General features: G+C 38.7%; 1 protein-coding gene and 1 long non-coding RNA gene across 5 annotated transcripts; both read left to right on the plus strand.

Annotated features, from left to right (window-relative positions):
- The first annotated feature begins 591 nt into the window (after window positions 1–591).
- On the plus strand, window positions 592–15216 carry RBM17 (RNA binding motif protein 17). Of its 4 annotated transcripts, none has more exons than XM_026091171.1 (12): window positions 592–721; window positions 1470–1610; window positions 3091–3207; window positions 4135–4301; window positions 6305–6402; window positions 7428–7484; window positions 9467–9608; window positions 11482–11633; window positions 12342–12415; window positions 12832–12930; window positions 13403–13475; window positions 13618–15216. In XM_026091171.1, exons 2-12 carry the CDS (start codon window positions 1488–1490, stop codon window positions 13719–13721), a joined length of 1206 nt encoding a protein of 401 aa, XP_025946956.1. In that variant the 5' UTR covers window positions 592–721; window positions 1470–1487; the 3' UTR covers window positions 13722–15216. The 4 variants fall into 4 exon arrangements, with proteins under 4 accessions (XP_025946956.1, XP_025946957.1, XP_025946953.1 ...); XM_026091172.1 differs by having other exon boundaries at window positions 6308–6402; window positions 12339–12415; XM_026091168.1 differs by having other exon boundaries at window positions 593–721; window positions 12339–12415.
- A 3624-nt stretch (window positions 15217–18840) lies between these two features.
- Window positions 18841–21249, plus strand: LOC112978072. Its single transcript, XR_003257737.1, has 2 exons — window positions 18841–19395; window positions 19619–21249. It is a non-coding gene; the product is annotated as an uncharacterized LOC112978072 (long non-coding RNA).
- The last annotated feature ends 381 nt before the right edge of the window (window positions 21250–21630 follow it).

The following is a 21630-nucleotide window of genomic DNA, read 5'->3' on the forward strand; positions in this document are numbered from 1 at the left end:
GCGCCCGGCCGCGGCCCGCGGCGGGGGCCGCCGCCGCCTCCCGGCCCCTTTGACCCCTAAAATCTCCTATTGCTGCCCAAACTTCATCCCCCCGTGACGCGGGCGGGTTTCGTAGTGCCCCCTTCCCGTGTGTATATATATTCTGCCCTATAACCCCTCCTCCCCACCTGTATATATAATAATCCCCACCAAAACCCACTTTCCCTCCTCTGTTTTCTTGCAGCAAACACCGTTACACCGAGCCTCGGTTGTTTRTATTCCCCTACAGGCTGAAATCACGTCGTCTTTATTATCCTTGCTTATATTATTATATAAATAATATATAAATAAGTCTATTTATATTTTCTTCATTATTTCATACATCCCGCCGCCTGTGGGGGTTGTAGTGCAATCGCTGCCTGCTGCATCTGAGACTTGCTTAAAATTTTAAATGCATATAAGCTATGTCGGTACTTCCAGCAGCCAGCTGCTCTGTCGGGCAGGTTCCTTCAAACACAGGCACCTGTCAAATCTGCAGGAGCGAGGTCTTAGTAGCGAGCGTTGTATGTCTGTACAGCTTCCCTGCAGACAATTTATTGGTAATCCTTAACTCTGTTACGGATATTTTCTTCTGCAGGAAATTAAGAAGTTAAAGCGGTGGCTGGAGATACTGTAATCCAGGCCCAAACGAGGCTAAATAATGTGCTTACACACATTATTGTTGGTCCACAGGCTGCTGCAGGTGATAGACCTCTCACTTGTGCACGTTTTTTCTCCTTCCTTTCATGTCAGATGCAGTATCACATAGACAGTGATTTATGCCATATGTTCTGATGTTATTACCCAGGTGATTTTATATGCGAGTGTTTATATATTCTGTGTATTTGGGAGGCCTTTAAGCATGTGAAAATGTTTACTTAATCATACTCTGGCAACCAGTGCTCCAGCAAGCGTAGTTACTGTAAGAAACATATTTCTTTTCAGCCTAACGATGTAAAATTCTCAAGTTTAAGAAGTTGGTTGTAATGTTGACATATTTGTACAGACTTTAAGGTCAGGAGAGACAATACTTCTTGCATGCTCTGATTTGGAAGTCTTTAGGCTTATGTCATACTTAAGAATTTCTTTGTGACCCTCCTAGTATTTTTGTGGACCAGAGTGTAACTTTTTAAAAGCATGAAATGATGATGTTACAACCATAATTTTGCAAGCAGTATGTTACAAAACTAGTTTTAGAAAGTTTCCAACACCCATTAACACTTGAACAGTATTCATAGAAGCATTTTATTACCTTTCAAATAATTATTTCTATACAGCCTTACAGCAGTCATGTGTATCTACTACTAACCAGAAAAATGTCACTACTTGGAATTTTCTCTGACTTAAAAAAAAAAAAAGATATTTAAAAATATGGCGTGCAAACATAACCCAACTAGTAGCAAATAAGGACTGGACATATGGTTTATTTTGTCTTTTTTTTTGTCTTCTAGTTTTAAATTGAAGAGAAAATGTCACTTTACGATGACTTGGGAGTTGAGACCAGCGATTCGAAAACAGAAGGCTGGTCCAAAAATTTCAAACTACTACAGTCTCAGTTGCAGGTGAAGAAAGCAGCTCTCACRCAAGCAAAGGTATAGTCGTTAGTAATTTTGCTTTCTATTGTTCAAATTCCTTCTGTGTTAGGAACACTGAGGAAAGTTTGTGACTTTGGAATACAGATCTGGGACCCTTTTGTTGTGATCTGTTTATGAGTTTGTAGTGTGGAGCCTACCGAAAAGGCATTGGGACCAAGATGCGTGTTTTCGGAAATCTGTTAGAGGAGGTCTTGTAAAGTTAAAAATCAAATGAAGAATTGATGTGTGCACTGTAAGCCTCAAATTCTTTTTTTTTTTTTTTTAACTAACAGAGCTAAAAGCTGATCTTTATGTTTAACTTCAAAGATAATGAGATTAAGCTTTCTTTTTTTTTTTTTTAAAGTAGGTAGGCGTCATACTGCCATTGATAGTTTGGCAGTATCAGCTGTTGGTCATTCCTGGCATTTTGCAGCAGTTGTCATTTACACGTTTGCATCATTTTATGCTTGCTCTTTAAAAAGGCTTTAGGTGCTGAAGTGCAAATTCTCATGTGTTAGAAATTTTTGCAGAAAGTATTTCCAGTATACATGAAAGGGAAACGGGGTGAAAGCTAATGTTGGAGACTAAACTGTGCCAGAGCCATTTTCTCTTCTTTTTATTGCTACAGTGTTTCACCCCGTTGCTTTAAGCAGTGTTGATATTTTAAGTTCAAGTAGGATGCATGTTCTTTGCAGTCTGTATGTTCTAGAATGAGAATGTTTGATTAAAATAGAAGCGTAAGTGCAATTAATTTTATAGAATACTTTACCAGGCACAGCCTTTTTTCACCAGAATTACTGCTGGTTTATGCTTCTAAAATTGAGAACAGAGTTTGGAACAACTTGTATGAATGAAATCTGAAGTGGCATATATATTGTATGTGTTCTTTCTGTATGTATCTGATACTCAGTATATGTATAGGCTGTAATAGAAGAACAGAATAAGACTGGAAAATTCAAAATTCAAAACAGGATTAATCCAGTTTATCAGATGATAAAATATGAAGAAGAGTAGAATTTGTCTTTAAGAAAAGTCTAAGCCTACTGGATCAAAAAAAAAAATCCTCAATTCAAACTCAGTCTGAAGAGATCATCTGAATTTTTAATGCCTGTTTTTTGGCCCTAGTTCCAAACCTTTCACCTATCACTGTACATTCTAGTGCATGCACAAGAAAGTCTGATATCACTCTCTTAAAAGCAGGAAAATTTAACCATAGTTGGCAAGCCTCTGGCTCGGAGCAGAGTTGGTCTTTGTCACCACTGAATATGAAATAAATTTTATTTATTCGTGTCAAGTTTCATTAGAAATGTTGAGAATTACTGTATGTTGATAAATTTATGATAAATTGCATTTTGAGCTTTGAGCAGTGAAGAATTTGAGCCAGAGCTTTTAAAAAAAATTGGAGAAATCTACTTGAATATTTTAAAAGCTGCTTTTTAGAAAACTATTTTGTTACTTTTTTTTAGACACATTTTCTGTTGTAATTTTTTGTTTCCAGAGTCAGAGAACAAAACAAACAACAGTCCTCGCTCCAGTGATTGACCTGAAACGAGGTAGCTCTTCTGATGAGAGACAGATTGTGGACACACCACCTCATGTAGCAGCTGGGTTAAAGGTAAGATCAAGGTAGTCAGACAGTCCAGCTGTTAAAAAATGTTTCTGAATTTGAGTTCTTTGACTGTAGTCTGTATTTTATTTTTTTGTCACCTTTTCCTACTGGTCAAGGAAGTGATCTTTGAAGTTGATTTCTTCTGTTCAGAGATTTTTAAATTAGTGAAGTCTTCAGTTTTATACAGACTTCATGTGATATGGCATGGAAGTACCAAGATGAATGTACAATTAAACTAAAATGATGGTCCTAGTGTATTTCTCCTGGAACGCTTCAAAGCATTTTGCAAAACAGCAGTTTGGTTAGGTAAATAGTGATGGTAATCGTGATTGCACCACTGTTGGAACTGGACCTGTGTAACAATCAAAACAAAAACAAAATAGAAGTCACCTAATCTTTTAAATGCATTTCCCATGGTAAGGAATCAAAACAAACTTTCTCCCTGAAACTTCTTGAAAGGTGAAGGTTCCAAAATAGTTTTCAGATGAAAGAAGAACAGCGTGTCTGTTTCTGTCAGGTACTGTATTAATGGCAAATGATGAAGACGACTGGTGAGGTTGCATGGGATGACCCCTGGCAGGTGGTTGCAACAGCAAGATGCATTTTCTAGTAACAGGGAACSAAGGGGTATCAAAATATTCTTGTCCACATTGATTTGTTGCTACTTTGTGTTTGCTGGTGGGGGATTCTGTCCTTCATGGAGGTACTTGAGGTGGTGAGGGACTGGGTGAAATCTTTGTTTTGAACTAAAGCAAAGCCTTCTCTTAATATCAGCAGGATCAGGGTATTGCCTGCCATTATTGGAGTCAGAAATGGAGTTTAGTGGTGTTTGGAGTGAGAAGGACGTGTTTATCTCTTGGATGTTGTTTGCAGATCTCAGCTGGAAAATATCAATGTTTTTCCTTTTTCCTCCTTTTTTTTTTTTCTCCTAAGGATCCTGTACCTAGTGGCTTTTCTGCAGGAGATGTGTTGATACCTTTGGCGGACGAATATGATCCCATGTTTCCAAATGATTATGAGAAAGTGGTAAAACGTCAAAGAGAGGAACGACAGAGGCAGCGTGAACTGGAGAGGCAAAAGGAGATTGAAGAAAGAGAAAAGTAAGGTTTTTGTTTTAACTCGTGACATATTGACTRTTAGATAAAGATAAGTTATTTAAGCATCTATTCACTTAGTTTTATACCTCCAAACAGTTTCAGGGAAGTTCTTAAAGCTATTGTGAAGAATATTGTAGGCTTGCAGAAGCAAACACAAGGCAAATTTTAATGCTCTTGCTGAAATCATCTAACAATCCAAAAATCTTTTGATTTATCATATTTACAGCCTCTTTGTTTTTTAATGGACAAACTGGACAAGGTTTGTCAAATTTTACTACATTTAATTTATTTCAACAGTAGCAGAAGTATTTGGGTACTTAATGCATGATTATCAGACCTTGACCTTGCAGGTATTTCAGAGTATTTTGTTTCAGTATAACCTGACTTCAGAAATACCTTTCAACACTTAATGATAAACCATCTGTTTTCCTTTTACATATTCCAGACTGCCATGTGAAAGCATTTCAGTTCTACAGATCTAACTAGCTCTGCCTCCGAGAGTCATAGTTRCTTTTATTTWTCTTTTTTTTCTTCTATTAATATTCTGCATTAGTTTAAGCAAGTTAATTGCATATTTATTACTCTTTTGTCTCATGACAAAAGAAAGTACTGTTTACTTTTAATTATCTCAAATGCTCTTTTCCTGGAATAATAAGTCTCTAATCTTATTAAAGAAGCTGAATGCAGATTCAATGTCTTACTGAAATAGGTGRTAAAACATCTGCCAGCCAGTAAAATTACATTCTCTTATTTTAAGTGAAATTAATAAGCCAATTTCATCATGGTATGAATCGCCTGAAGTCCATGGAATTAAGAGAGAGATACTATTGCTCTGCTTAGGCTGCAGAAGCTAGTATTTCTAGTTGTTGGGGCTTCTCTGTCTTCTCTCAATTATGATCTTTATGCTGTAGTGGAGGAGGAATGCCTAAGGCCCTTTCATAGTTCTCTTTAAGTGGCATTCAAGATCTCAGAAATCTGGGCTGACAGTTCCCCAGCTTCACCATTAGTTGCCATGTACCTGCAGTTGTGCTTGTAACTTGTTGCATGTAGGCCGAGAGATTCGAGTGTAGTCCGTAGATAAAGATATGTGTATGTATGTAAAACTAGAGGGAGGGAATTGAAAATACATAGCAAGCTTTGATTTTCAAGTTGAGGAAACAATCTGTCAGCCAAACATGCATCACATGTATGCTTTCTGATAAACCAGGTGTATGAACAGAGTATATATTTCCTTTTAATTCGCAATCTGGAGATTCAGATATTTTGTCTGGTTCCTTAGCAATACCTGTCTGTAGTACTGCTTGTTCTTTCCAACTCGTAGTTCATTTTTGGCAGCTGTGCTGGAAAGGAGACCTGATTTATGTTCCAGGTTGTGCTCTGAACTTTTGGGGATAAACATTCTTCCTTTTTCTAAAATATTAAAATTGGTAACTTCATGATTGCAATAAAAAACATTCAAAGTACAAACAAGTTCTTGAAATATTTTCCACCCAAATCTTAAAATTTTTAAACACTTTCCAGCATCTAATTTTAATTGACAAGCTAGCTGCTCAAGAATCTGATCTTTGTATGATGGTATTTTTCATTGAGTGAATGATACTACTCCTTATAGCCAGTAATGCAGAATTTAAAAGGAATTCTGTTCAAAGCAGGATGATTAATGTCTGTTATTTTCCTATCAGTTGCATCCTGCACTTCCATTGCAGTCATTCAAAATTTGGGCTAGATTTATTCATATGGTTCATCATTTCCATACGTTTTCCTTGGCTGATTTGAAAGTGGAAAGTGATCCTCTTGCTTTGGATCCATCTCATATTTTATAAAAATATTCCATAAGGATAAAAACAAACAAAAAAGTAAATGCATGTACTTGCACCTTAGTGGATAACACATTATGAAATGCTGAGTAGAGTATAGCAGTGTAATTTATACCATAAAGATTGTATCACAAATTAAAGGAAAGTGTAGACTTGATGTTTCTTATCCTAATATATTGTGTTTCCTAGAAGACGTAAAGACAGACATGAAGCCAGTGGGTTTTCAAGAAGACCAGATCCAGATTCTGATGAAGACGAAGATTATGAAAGGGAGAGAAGAAAAAGAAGTAAGGGAGCTTATTTAGTCTTTTGGTAGGGGAAAAAAGAAGGAGGAAAAAAAAATCCACAATCCTGTTCTTGTTTTTGTGATTCTGTATTCCTGTTTTCTAAGCTGATATGTATCATGTTATTTCTGAGCCTCTAGAATAAAGCCAGTATTTTATTAAGACAAGCTAGTATTTTATTATGACATAACTATTGTAGTACAGAAAATTGTTTTTTTCCATGGAGGGAGATGGCAGCTTACCTATTTGTGAAAAGTTCTTCTTACATTAGCTAGTAGGTATCTGTTACAAGTTTCTGCATAGTGTAGGTTTTGGGAAAGGGGGGAACATGAGATAAAATCAGGCTATGAGAATTACTGTAGAATTTTTCACTGTTATTACTTACCATTCCTGCCTTTGTTGTTCGAATGCCCTCAGAACTAGTTAACAAAATACCGATCTGGGTGATTAGATATGTCTTTGTATAAACAAAATTAAACTTTATTTTCTTTCAGTAACAAAGTCACAATAGATAAGTCAAGTCTTATTTTCTTTCAGAAATGAAGGAGAGGAGACATTTAAAATATATTTACTCTGCCTTGGAAGTCTGAAACTACCTTAGAATTTTGTTCATTAAAATAGAACTTGCATTGTACCCTTWTGAAAGTATGGTTAACGTTGAACAGATTTCATTAGGCTTAATTGAGCAGTTTTAGAACTGAAGATATGTTTCATTGCAGTCTTTAATTTCTGAAATCCTTCGAAATTATACATATCAATTTAAGGCAACTATGTTGCACAATGAAATATTTTAGACGGTGTGTAGTATCTCACTGCAGTGATGTGCTTCTCAGTCATTCCTAGTTTATCAGCTTTGAAGCTTCTCAGAGTCCTCCCCCTCTTGTCCCTTGTCTTTACCTTTCTATTGGCAGCGAGATTTGTTAAGAATTGGCTGGTAAGGAGCCAGCAGCTGCGTTAAGCTTCACCGAAGCTATTCCTAGCTGCAGGACCTGATTGTAAGAATGTGTTGTCTTCCGTTTCGTTCAYAGGTATGGGAGGAGCTGCGATTGCACCACCTACATCTCTTGTTGAGAAGGACAAAGAACGTAAGTACACCAAAACCCTGTTTGCTAAAACCTAGACATGCTTTTCAATTCTTACCCAAACTTCTGTTCAGTTAAAGTCCTGCTACTCTTCCCATATGGTTCCTTGTGGCAGAAGGACCTGTACTTGTTCTTCGTTGATGGTGGAGGTTATGAGGAACCTGCGATATTATYGATATTCACATTTCTATTCTAAATGAGTGTTTCTGTATTGCTAGAGAAGTGGGTTAGCACTCTGGTCTGTGATAACTGTGTTCAGTTACTCGTTTGTTATATGAAAGAAGAAGAAATGTTGCAAAATGTTTTTTTTCTRGGTAGACTAGAAACTTACCTCCCCAGCACGGAGAGGGAATTTTTTCACTACCTTTTGCGTTAGGAGGTACTTCTATGAATGCCTTTTCTGAAGGGGTTATGCATTAAGGACAGGATCTTGTAATTTTTTTATGAGGGATAAAGTATCAGCTAAAAGATGCTTGCAAGACGGAGTTTCCTATCCTTGAGAAAGAGGTTGCAGTTGTCCACTAGATGGCATAATCTTGCTGTAAGAACAGAAATGTTCAGGTTTGTTGCATGTCTGATTGTCTTAAATTTTTAAATTAAAATAATTAGTGTATTGTGTATGTTATTATAAATAAATTTGAATATTATACACATAACAAACTTTCCTTTGGAAGTCCTGATTTAATTTAAGAGTAGATTCAAATCAAAAAAAGTGTAGCTTGGTGGAGTAAGTGAATGACATAATAGCAAAAGCATTTGAAGTGTGTAAACACTAAAAACAGAAAGGAAATGTTTTGTATAAATAATTAAGAGCAATTGAGCAGTGTCAAAGAAAAGTAAATACAGGCTGGAAATGGTAGAAATATCCTGAGGGGGAGGGCTTTTAAAATGTGAGATGATCTCACAAGGGAATCTTTGTATGAGTTGTTACTTGACGCTCAAAGCTAGGCTGGACAAACCTCAGAAAATATTACTGTAGCAGAGTTCCATAATCCAGTCCATCTGCTGCCTAAATAGGATTTTTTTTTTCTCGTACTGTGTCCCGAAACTTCATGTCTGCCATTTTATTTGGTAAGATACAAATGCTAGTTAGCATGAGAAAATATTCTAAAATGAAGTCCATTTAAAAGTAWATAAATACATTCAAGAGCATGATCTTCATAGTTTCTCTGGTGTATTTGGTGTGTGTGGGGGGGGGTTTTTTGTTTTTGTTTTTGTTTTTTAACTTTGCAGTTTGACTTGTCAGTGGAAGTGGTATAATAATCTGATCAGTATGATATACGTACCTCCCAGGAAAGGGCTTAGTTTAGAAATAGTGAGCAAGATCTCGTCAGATTGTATAAATGTTTTGCTTTGAGAAGTCTTTGCCAAAGATTTTTATGGAGAAGGGGAAATCGGTTAAGCAGAAAACAGTTCTAAATTTGCATTATTTTCTTTTTTTAAAGGAGAGCTGATTTTTTCCTTTGTATAAATGTACAGTGTACTTTTCTGTATAGTCTTTAGACCCCAACCTGTGAGCATTCATCCATTATTGTCATAATTCTGTTCCTGATGAATGGTGCTTTAAGTTTGCTTGCCATCTGCCTGGATGAACAAATTGTGGTGCAGTAGCCTCTTAATGTTTCTTTTCTCCAGTTGATGAGTTTGAGGTTAAATGTATTACAGAACTGTGAAAACAAACTCAAGTTATATATTCTATGAGGAAATCCCAGAAGATCTCAAAGCTTAAATCTTGTATATGAGAGAGAGAGAGATGAAGGGATGTTAAGAAAGCATGTGCAAGGGAAACAGTCTTCTGATTTGGATTTACATGAAAGACCTTTTTTTTTTCTTAATGTGTGAATATTGAAGAAAGGACAGCTTGCAGATGAAGATCTTTCTGTAAATGAGTTAGATTAAGGTCACAGTACTTTAGGGTTCATGACAAATATGTAGTTCATGCAAAGTAATTTAGTGAAAAAGTAAAAGTCTCCATTCCCTTCCAGCTGTAGCATCATTTCCGTTTGAAGAAGAGTCAAGACCTCGGGCGCCCTCCTCTAAAGCAGCTATTCCTCCTCCAGTGTATGATGAGCCAGAAAGACCTCGTTCCCCCACAGGACCTAGTAACTCTTTCCTTGCTAACATGGGGTAAATACGTTTGACATACTAACGTCTTGTAAAAAAGACATTAGAAGATGGTGGAAAAACTTAAAATAGTTTGTCAATAAGAGGAGGAACACAACTGGTTGGTATAAGCGCATGTGGTCCTAACTGGGAAGATGCAAAACCAGCAGTTGATTTCTTTGAATGAGAGAAAAGCATTTGGGGTGGCTGCATTCAGGGCTGTGCCTTTAAGCGAGTTCTGAAGCCCCATTCCAATATAAAGTGTTTATGGTTTGTACAAGCCAAGCTAATGTAATCTACAGGAAAACACAGATGGCGTGTTAGTGCCTCCAGGTTTCCTTTTCAGCTTTGCCCTAAATTTGCTGTGTACCAGTGGGCAAATCATTTCAGCCCTGGTTTGTTTGTTTCTTCAAAAATGCAAAGCATATTTGTATGAAAGTGGCAGCAGCTGTGGCTGCAAATCTGTCCGTTTACTCTTCTGCCTTGGATTAGCGTTGYGTAAAATGCTTCTATTACTACTGCAATGACAAAGTGAAGTTGAATTTATAATTAAGAACAGCTTAGAGACATCATTTGAAAGGTGTAGTGTTTAGCTTCGACAATCTTAGACTTTAGTCATATCAAGCGTTGCGTAAGTGCAGCCTCGGTGTAATCAAAACTACATCCAGGAGGAACACAGCCATAAAAGCAGAGTTTATAATGTTATTACACTRCATTTTTCATTCTTGTTTTCGTGCAAGTGTTTGATATAAACTTTTTTTTATACACTGTCCAGAAAATGGACAGCCAACATCAGTACTGTTGGAGCAGTTTGTATTGTTACCACCTCTAGTTAACAAAATACCCTAGGACCTCCGCTTCATTGAAAAAAGTGCTAAAAATACTACCTAACCTGCCTTATTTTTACTGCACATTGGCGGCTACTTATTCTTAGTGTTTTAACTTAAACTTAGTGTTTTAACCTTTGAACATTATGTAGCCAGACCTTTTGGCCTTTTTTAATGTTCATTTATGTGTTTTATATYGTATACCTAGAAAAATAGTCATGTAGTCACTGATGCTACATTTTCTGTGTAATGCCTATTAGTGAAACAGAGGAGACTGAGGATAGAATATTGGTTGTGGTGTAAACTACTGTACCGTGGCATATTTTTATGCCTTCACCTATCTAGCCATAGTATCCAAAGGAAGTGTCGGCACATATAGGTATGCTTTGATTCTAGCAATTCTTTCAGTGRGTATTTCAAAATCAGTCAGCGGGGTTCCTTTTTGCATTTGCTCTGTAAACAGATTGGGGAATTTTTTGCCTCAAAGTTCTTGAAAATTCAGAAAGATGAGACATCATTTAAATGGATATTAAGAATATTCAAATTTGTTAGAGGAAGGGGYAGCAAAGCCACTTATTCTGGAGCTTAAGCCAATGTTGAACTAGTAGATAGTGGAATGTGATCTAATGTGGGAAACAGAAATACATCTGCCTGTTTTGATATTCTGATACTTTTCTCTCAAGCTTTTTGATACCAGCCACTGGTAAAGATAAACTGGACTAGTGGGACCTTGGTCTAATGTATTCTGCGACTTTCTGCAGAATGTCTGATGCCGACTTGCATGACTAATGGGAGTCAAGTGATATTTGGAAAGGTGTGAACAACTTTGAGTTAGTCAAATTTTCTGTCAAGTTTTCCATCTGTAATTCAGGATAATATTTTCCATCTTCACAAGGTTCTGTGAAATCGTTAGGTTATAAACTCATGTAGAAGCTTTTATGTTTTCACTGTGTAATGAGATTTTTAGGATGTAGAATATCTGATTAGTCAGGAAAAGCAGTGTTTTAACAATATTTTGATAATGTTTTGTGTAAGAARCCTTTACTGACTGGTCCTTTTTCTCTTTGCAGAGGGACGGTAGCTCATAAAATCATGCAGAAGTATGGTTTCAGAGAGGGCCAGGGGCTGGGGAAGCATGAACAGGGCCTGAGCACAGCACTGTCAGTAGAGAAAACAAGCAAGAGAGGTGGCAAGATCATTGTTGGTGATGCTGCAGATAAAGGTAATTTTGTCCTGCCCCAGCGGAAAAGGGAAGCTTCTGTAGAAAATGGTCAGGAGAAATGTATGTCAGTGGGAGCTCCCGGATCTTTTTTTTTCCCCTCTGTCCTTGCACAGAATATTAGTTAAGAGTTAGAGAAATGACATGTTCCTTCTTGTTCTATCTCTTTTAAAAAGTGGTTCTCTTAATTATTTTAGTTCATCCTCCTCTTACCCTTTAGGTTATCTTCCTTTAGTGTTCTGTCTGTAGCTTCTCTTCAAGGCGTGATCCTGCACAACTCCTGCTGGCTTTCTCCCTGGCACGTGCGTTAGATATTGCCCTAATTGCCCCGGGGGCTGTCTGGTCTAGAGACAACATCTAGGCTTAGTAGAACAGCACCTCTGCCTGAGCACACCTGTTAGGAGTAAGAAGATCTGATTTTTGTTCTTGGTGGAGCTAGTAAAATTTTGAATTTGAGTGATTTCCTTCAAAGAAATAGTTGTCTATGTTTTGGCTTAATTTATGTGCCATAGCAGTGGTTTGTCTGTTTATTGTCCTTCCAAGTAACTAGGAGTTCTGAAAGACTATTCCTTACCAAGATGAAACTACATTTAGTGGCTTTTATTCCATTATACGATGACAGTAAGATTCTGATAAAAGCCCCAAATGTGTGCTTTAAATGGGCTTTAATTTTAAATTATTCCATGATTCACTTTTCTCTCGTTATAGTAGATGCAGCCAAGAAAACGGATTCTAACCCATTAACTGAGATACTGAAATGCCCTACTAAAGTGGTCCTTTTAAGGGTAAGTTGAAAGTAAAGGGACACATCTTGGTACTTTCAGCATGCATGTCTGCTTGAAATGCTTAAACCTGTTACAATGCCTCTATATAGACAGTTCTGGCCTAAACCTTATACCATTTCTATCCCTTTTCAAAATGCCTTGAAAGCACAGTGCTTTATATGTTGTGGAGAAAACAGGTGCCCCCCTGAAATAAGTTATGGCTGTAAAGCAACACTGATTTCGATTATACAGTGACCATGTCGCAGTGTTTTAGTTCTAAGGAATTGTCTAGCACTGTGATGCTTGAAATGGCTTTTGACTTGGTAAACAGAAGCTTAAAATATTCACGGTCACAATTGCACGCGTTCATGATTTGTCTACATAATCATCTACTTGGGCCACATCCGGTGAGTTGGGTTTCCTCTCTTAACTTTCAGAACATGGTAGGCGCTGGGGAGGTAGACGAAGATCTAGAAGTTGAAACTAAGGAAGAATGCGAAAAATACGGCAAGGTTGGGAAATGTGTCATCTTTGAGGTAAGAGATAATCTGTCTCTTGGTGGCTGCTCTGAAAGCAAATTGGGCATTTGTCTTTCAGGACTAACTTGTTACCCCCTTAAAGAAGGGGCATAGATTAAGAAGATTTCTCAGAGTCCCTTGCAGCCTTGTGATTCTGTATTTTCTGTATCTATAAAAGTACAAACTTTTAAAGTCAGTTTTAAAGTGGGCAAAATCTGTGGGTATTGTGCGTTTGGAGCCTTCTTTAGTTCCTCCTGCTTGAATTAGTCTTTTACATAGAATTGTTTGGAGTTGGCCTGTAGAAGCTTCTCRCTCCAGCTTGCTTGAAAGATTCCCTTAGAGAAACGGGACCCATTTTGGCAGTTTTAAATCTCCCTTCGGCAACTGGACAGCTATGCCTGAATTTTCTATTGKGGTCACTACTTCTGTGAAGAACAACAATTTAAAGCAGTATCTTGGTAATGYTCTAATCAGTTCTGGTTTTCTTCAGATTCCTGGTGCACCTGATGATGAAGCTGTAAGAATATTTTTAGAGTTTGAACGGGTTGAATCTGCGATCAAAGGTAGGATGCTACGTTGTTTCATATTAATTTCAGAATTAACTTGTTTAGAGATTAAACAGCCTCACTCATTAGACTGTTAGCTAAAGAATTTTTTATTTTACTGAATTGCTGCTTGCTGACATGTTTTTTRTTTTAATTCCAGCTGTGGTGGATCTAAATGGAAGGTACTTTGGTGGCCGAGTGGTGAAGGCTTGTTTCTACAACCTGGACAAGTTCAGAGTACTGGATCTGGCAGAGCAAGTTTGATTTTAAAAATCTAGCTCGAGGTGTCACTGTTTTGGCAATCATGTTTTCAGCAGTAGGCTGGGAATAAAGAAGAGAAAAGTAGCTTTCCTAGCAAACTGGAAACAAGCCTCATTGAATGGATTTTTCGCATTCGTTGTGACTTACACTTTTTGTAATATAAAGCCCTTTGAAAGTAAAATTCACGTCTGTGTGTTTTTGAATTGCACAATTCTGCTTATTGCTCTGGGAATCCTAATTTTTTTGAGCTTTCAAAGGACTCATTCTTTTGAAACCCACTGCTGAGGAGATGCTTTGTCTGTATTCCTGCTTTCCTTGTTCTGGTGCTTCATCATGGAGTCCACTGTGCTACATCCATAATAAGTGGGAAGCTTTGGAAAAGGACTGTGTGCTATCATGCTTCTCTTTCCTGACGATATCTCCCAGAATTCCAGCCTTGCTCCTAAGTCCTCAGTCTCCGCACTCCAGAGTGATTTGGGGTCGTTGGATGATTGGCAGCTAGTTTGTTCTCTCCTGACTCCAGGACAATACTTCCCATACCAGAATGGAGAGCAAAATAACAAGGAATGAATCTGTGTTTCTTCCCAAATCCAAAGAAAATACATAAGCTTAACCCAGGGAAATGGAAGGAGGAAGGAGTTTAAAATGCCATTTAAATCAGAATGAGTGGACTGTCAGCGGAAGCTCTCTGCTGTTGGGCARTCTTTGCTAGAAATATCGAGCGTTAACTGATTACAGGTCGGTATTGAAGTGCTGTAGGTAGAACTGAGGGACACTCATTCTGCTATCTGGCCAACTRTGTGATTCTGACCTTCTCTAACGTCGCACTTAGGTAACTAACTTTTTTAATTSATTCAAACCTGGCATGTGCTCTCTCTCTATATTTCTATATTTGCGGTCAAATAACATTGGGGGGCATTTTTTAAGAAGGCATGCCAGCTGGAGTTTTCAAAACAGTAGGCAATGAAATAAAATTCTCATACGAAAATCTGAAGAGTTGACAAACTAAACTACTAAACGCTGCAACTCTTATTTTATTTTTTTTCTGTCTGATGTAAAATAATACATAGCACTGTTCCTGGTTTTATGTTCGCTTTCTGTTTGGAAACAGTATGTGACAAAGAGTTAGCAAGAGGTGGCTATGCAATGGCAGTTGTCTCTGTGCTCCATCATACCTAGAATTGCCACTGAACTTGTACAAATATTAAAATGGAAGAGAGCTTTGAGGGCATTTTAGCTGGTTGGAAGTTGATGCTGGATGTCTTTTTTCCTGTTGTACACATGTATTGGGGGGAGGGGGTATAGACCTGTAGTTGATCAATGCTGTGAGTATCTCCAGTTATTGCCCTTTTTTTAAGTTTTGGCTGCAGATCTATATGACAAATTCTTGGTCTTGTTTTTTGCTTATTTTGTCYGCTTGTGTTCCAACAACCTCTGTACAAACATTCGCTTGTAAAACAAAACAATTTTTAAAAAAACTTGTATTTTACCTACTGTGYGTCTGCTTCCTTACTGTCATCTTCTGTCGTACAAGACCTTCCCTTCAAGTCGGTCACTTCTGTGCTGTGTGCTGATAATGGCAATAGTTGGGATCTACCACTAGACCCAACCTGACTAATGCTAAAATCGCAGGGCTTGGGGCAATAACAGAATCCAGATTCTGTGACTGGCTCTGCTGTTAACTTCTGTATGATCTTGAGCAACACTTTAAGGCCTTTGGTATTATACAGTAAAACAAATTCATCTAATATGAATCAGCATGGATTTGCTTGTAAAAGTCAAATAATTCAAATGAAATGCTGTGAAAATGCACTGATAACTGATTTAGTGCGATCTGAATTTAGCGTGAAATACGACTTGGCTTTAGGCAAGGTGATTTATTTATGACTCTTATTTCAACAAATACTGCTGTTCTGAGTTACTGGCTGCTACTCGCTGTAAGCATTTCCTGAGGGTTACAGATGGGTTTTTGTGTCTTCTAACTAGCTGTTCTCCTGCCTTTTCCTCTGTAATAGCRACTTCTGAGCTTCTGATGTGATGAATTTGGGGCTTGAGTTTGTCAWTTATCGACCGCAGGAATTGGGTCAGCTTAGGCCTGTGTATTTACAAAGCAAAATGCTTATCTTGCCCACTGACATAGGAATAACCTGCTCTGTTTTCTTGTATGCTTTTGCCTTTTTGCTTTCTTTAGGCTTTTGTCTATRTCCATTCCATTTAAATTTCTCTTGAAATCTTGCTTTATCCAGGGGTCTTCCAATTGCTGAGAATTGCTTTACTGGCCACTTTTGTACTATTTAGTTCTAAAAATCATTATGGTTGACGATTTGCGGGCAAAGTTAACCCTGGAAGTGTCTGAGAGATGGCATGTTGATTTAATATTTTGTGTAGGAGAAGGGCCGATTCTATAAACAAAACATTTGTTTGTACCATGCAGTCACTAAAATGGTTTACCTCCTTCTAAAGTCTTAGCAGGCGTAAGTTGCTTTAGCTTCATCTCCTACAAGCAGATGGTTTTGGTGGGTGCTGTACAAACACATTATGCTGGGGCCTGTTTATAAGCAGTTGTCCTCTAGGTGCTGCCACAGTAAGCGTTCTAAACACATACACAGATGAAGAAACCTGAAAAAGGATCAGAGGTACCAGCTGTAAGGTCCTTCGCCAAGGCTTACCTGTAACAAATAATGTAGTTAGTAGCAAGGGTTTTTTTCTGSTTGGTTGGTTATTTCTGCAAATGCCAATTCTTCCCCTTTGCCTGTGCTGACCTGTTGGCACAGACTTTCTCAGGTAAGGTTGTGTCTTGCGTGCCTTTAAAAATTTGGCTCCAAATTCACTACTGTATTTCCTACTTTCACTGGAAACTGTTATTACAGACTTTTTTCTGTTTCTTGTAATTTCTCAAATTACCTTTTGCTTAACATCTCCAGCTCTTACTGTTTAAGCATGCCTTATTTCCTCCCCTGGTTCATCAGCACCCTCTCAGAAGGCTCAGCAGCACTTATTTTCAATTCTTAATTATAGCTGCAGAGTTCAACTATGCAAAGACAGACAAGTGCAAGTAGAAGTCACGCACCCACCTCTTTGTAAKGTATGTTGTAAACAGACAACTTCATAACTGTGGTCTGAAGCAATAACTTTTTGTTTCTCTTTTTGGGCGATGCCTTAAAAGCTCATGATTACAGAAAATGAAGGGGGTGGTGGCCTGTCAAGATTAAGATATGTGCTTGCCTTACATATCTTCRCTTAAGTACAGTATTGGTTATACTGCTTCAGATGAAGTGTTCGGTGTTTTTCAGGCTTGATTTCCTAATGCTGAGCTTTAATTCCATGTTTTTAAGTACCCTTGTAAATACTCTGATGTTCTGACATGCTGAATAGGTGACTCCTCTCAGGCTAAATATGAACTGTTTATTACTTCCAGGAATCTAGACTAGATGCCTGCTTAAGGGGGATTTGGCAGTGCCCTGAAGCTAACAACGAGCTGGGAGAGACGTGTAGGACATGTCAGCCTGGAGCTGAAAGAGGTGTCCTTAGTGCATTATCAAACCTGAAGTCTTAAGAACATGGATTTGTACAGTGGCATAACCATTTGCTGTCTTATTCTTTTCCTAACTCATAACACTCTGGTTGCTTTTTTTAAAGTAGAGAAGTATTGACTTGATGTTTTCGTAGCTGTCATAACCCCAAGGTCTCATTCTTGGGTGGTAACAGCTATTTCAGAGCCTTATGTGCATAGATTATGATTTTTTTCTTTTTTCCCTTATGTGCGCTGTTTTGCATTTACCTATATTGAATTTCAACTGCCGGTTTTATCACTTGCCCACTCACTACCAGACTCAAGAAATCTGATGAGCTGGAGCTCACAAGAAATGTGGGGCTTTTTTTTAGCATTATTATTGTCAAAATCTAAGCTTGCTGTGCTAATATGTGAAAGGTGAGACTTGTGGCCTTAAAAAACTTGATGTCTAAATAGGAGGGAGACRGGTACGGAAAGTGACTTACCCAAACTCATGCAGAAGACTGGCAGAGCTGGGGTTATACCCTACTGCCCTATACTTGCAACTATGCAACCAAAACCCAAATTCCTTCTGGAGGAATTGCTTTTTATAGTAATGACAAAAAGGTAAGCACCCTTCTGTGTAGAAGAAAATATGCCGTGTAAACTAGCATAGTTTTCATGAAGATAGAAGAAAATACAGAAGGCTTCAACAATGTTCTTAAAGATGCTTCTTTCTCCCCAAGCAGGAGTCTAATGAAGGAGTACTTTCAGTCCTTACAGCAGTTAGTGCAAGAATAGTCCCCTAACAAGACTTTATATATATCCCATGTTAAATGAGGGCACTAAATCATTTTCAGATCATTTCCCCTAGAAACAAGTTAGACTTTCTGATGAGCTGTTTCCTTAATTACACACAGTTCATCAAAAGAACATGCTTTGTACTTCTGGAGCAGGTTTCCTCTGAGACAGAGCCATGATATGCAAATAGTTGTTGATTTTACAGAGAAGGAAACTGAGATAAGCCATGCACCAGCAGAGTCTTGGCAGCTGCCACGGGAATGTAGACCACAGGAACAGGAGGCTGGAATTCCAGATTCTGGTTCTTCAGCTTCATTCTGCGAGTAACTTTGCCTGTATGTTATGCCAGTCTGTGTGAAYGGGTGAGTTGCAGCTTGCAGCAAATTGGAAATTATTAATGATTTTTTTTTTAACAGATGGAAAAAATAACGTTTTTGCTGCCTCTTTCTGCCAGATGCAGTAATAAGATGTTGACTTTTATGAGTATAGCGCTTAAAATAGTTCCCTGCTTTTTCCACTACTGAAAGTACCAAGAGGCACAGCCAGCTTGAGTTCGCTGTGAAGAGCAATGTACCATCTGTATCCGAGAAGTTTATACTTTCCTTTTGGATATGGAAAATCATAGTCTTAATATTACCAGTCYGTCAAACCAGGCCTTTCATTACTTTTAATTTCCAGAATCTTAAAAATAAATGAAAATCCTCTTAAAATTGGAAGAGAGCAAGAGTATGCATACAGCCGCSGGCTGCTTACAGATGCATCTAACATCGATAACACATTAATGGGCAAAACTTCCCCCAGGAACCCTTTCCCTACCAGGTACAAGGCTGCATCTCCGCTCTTCCCCTTATAGCAGCAAAAGCTGCTTGCAATTGCAGAGCAATGAGTTGTCGCTTACAGGCACCTACTGTGCTAATAACTGCAGGACAGTGTGGTAATGGATTGGACTCGGAGTTTATACCTTCGGGTGATGAGGCACTTGTCCTGAAAAGAGGAATGGGGATTGATAGCATCAGCTTTGAACCCTGTCTCTTAATTTGGCATTAGCTAAGGAATGAGAACATACAGCCTGTCTGCAGCTGGAAGGTTTACTGGCTTCTTTGAGAACTCCCGTGTTTTTTCAGGTGCTGGTTGGATTTCTAAACCTTATTTTTGCATTTCCACATGCAAAGAGAACCTATTTTGGGAGAGACAGGCATCACGACGGATGGTCACACCATCATTTCTAGATTCACCCACTGGTCMAACTCCAGCTACTGCCTGGTAGCAGACAGCATCTGAATTCGGGCTTCTCCACAGAGTTGGAGAAAAGAATTTAGCTTTTGCTATATTCTGGATCTGTCAGCTAGATTTGGCTTTCTCTTGTGCCAGGCTGCAGAAGAGGTAGGTTTTTCATAGATGGGTTTGGGGTTTTGGGGTTTTTTCTTTTTTGGTTGGGTGTTTTTTGTTGTATCCTATAGGCAGTACTTCTAATAAATGACTTCTTCCCTCTTTTTCTGTGATGCTGAAGATTTTATTCTAGTTGTAGAGTTGTTGAAGTGCCATTGCAGGGCCTTTATCCTCTGATCAGTTTGGCTTATGTGAAATGTTTTTCTCACTTCCTCAGGACCTGCCCTCTGTGACTCACAGGCTGCCCTCTCCTTTTAAACCTTGYATGGACTTCCAGAAATGTGGAGGCTTTGGGGTTAGTGCCAGGTTAAAACCATCAACGGTGAGACACTGATGGGCAGCAGGTACCAACTGCTTGACCTCTCGAAACAACAGGTCTTACTGCTCCTGGGCATTTTTCACCTGYTTTCTCCTGTTGGAAACTCTTCATTTTGGTATTCTGGTCTCTTCAGTAGCCTGCTTGTGTCACTCACCCATATACTTTCCTGAAAATGGAAATGATGGTTCTAGCTCAGCATACAGAACTCGGTAGAGAGCTCATTAAAGAGAAGCAACATGATTCCTGTCTCTCCCTCCTTAGAGCGTGTTCCTCCAAAGTGCAACAGAGACAACAGAATAAAGGACGCTGCTCTCCAGGACTTTAGCACTTGTTTCCCTCAAATCCCATGCACCAGATCCAGATGTTTTGGGAGCTCATCTTAAAGTGTGAATACATTATTCTGTGTTGGTTTGTACTGCGGTGGTGCCAGGGCCCAGGCACGGGTCAGCCTGGAGCTGTGGAACAAAAAAGCAGTTTCTGCAGGACATTGCTCCCGAAACAGTACTGGCTTCTAGCTATCAATTTTAAAGTGATTTTTGTGAAGTCCAGCTGGAGTTGGTAAGGCGTCTCTTGGAGGGCTGCATGACACCTGATTAGGTGTTTGATATGTGAACCGCATCTCTGCTGTCCTGTGGCTTGGAACTGCGTCTCAGGCACCGGTGCCTGAAATCACCAGTGATGTCGTTTAGTGGATAAATACATCTGGTGTTTGTTTTTTCTAGATGTTGGCCTGCTGCAGTATTCTGGAGAAACAACTGTTTGACCTGAGGAGGAAAGAGTGCTAGCTCTAGTGCTGAGAGTAATGGATGAGACACATTTGTGGGCATTTTGAGGGGCTGATTGATTGAATAACTGGTCTTTGTGTGAGAGAGAGGAGACAAATCTCATGAAAAGTCTATCCATGCCTACTGGGCATTTTCAGAATGGGCTTAAAAATGAACCTTTTCCTCARAGGACTGTGGTGACATTTTATACATCACAGAGGGGGAGGTTCAAGGATGCAAAAACTGGCAATTACATTAGTTCCTTATAATGTCAACCAGCTTCAGGGCCTGATGGCCTTAAACCCTGGAGAGCTCTAGACTTTCTCATGGTTATTTTATGTCTCTGTCAGGAGCAACAAATGATTAGCTGCTACTTTTTTTGTTTCCTTACCACCAAAGGATCTGTGAATCCCGTCTTTAAACGAGCACTTACGATGGTCATATCCCCTTTGTCTTTCCCCAGGCCGCTGTGTTAGATGCACTGTGTCTTGAATGTTCAGAGTGATTTTTATGGGCTGTTTATTGCAAAATTCTTTTGAGTTATTCAAGTTGCAACTCAGCAAGCTTGTGGAGAGGAGGAGAAAAGGGAGTAATGTCTGCAGGGCTTTTGACTACTGAAAAAGTGGTGGGTGAAGCTCAGAGTTGTCCACTCTTCTGCCCTTCAAGAGATATATGCAGAGGACAAAGTTCATGTCCATACACCCATACTTGATGGATTACCCCAAACCCAGCAGTAGCTCACAATAAATGAGATGCCAAACATGATCCCGTTGTGCCTCTTTAGTGATCTTGCTAGCTGTCTGTGCCAGGTGGGACTGGGCATTGCTCATGTTTTACTGTATGCGAGAGCAAAAATACAGCTTCCCATGTCAGTTAGAAAAGTTATTAAGAACGGGGGAAAAATGGACATTGAGGTGGAAAAGTTGAAACACGAGCAAGATCAGAGTAGATGAAAGCCAAAGAAAACAAAATGGTTAATTGCAGAAGGGATAGCATGCACATTTCTGCAAGTTTTTCCTCTCATATCTGCTTTCTCCATTTTCTGCTCCCTGCTGAGGTCGTGATTGCGGCTTTATAGCATTTCCTTTATCGTCCTTCTCTTCTGAGCATCGGAAATAGGGAAATCCCAAAGCACATGGCTTCGTA

This window comes from Apteryx rowi, unplaced genomic scaffold, assembly GCF_003343035.1.
Source record: "Apteryx rowi isolate R43461 unplaced genomic scaffold, aptRow1 scaffold_9, whole genome shotgun sequence".
Lineage (NCBI taxonomy): Eukaryota > Metazoa > Chordata > Aves > Apterygiformes > Apterygidae > Apteryx > Apteryx rowi.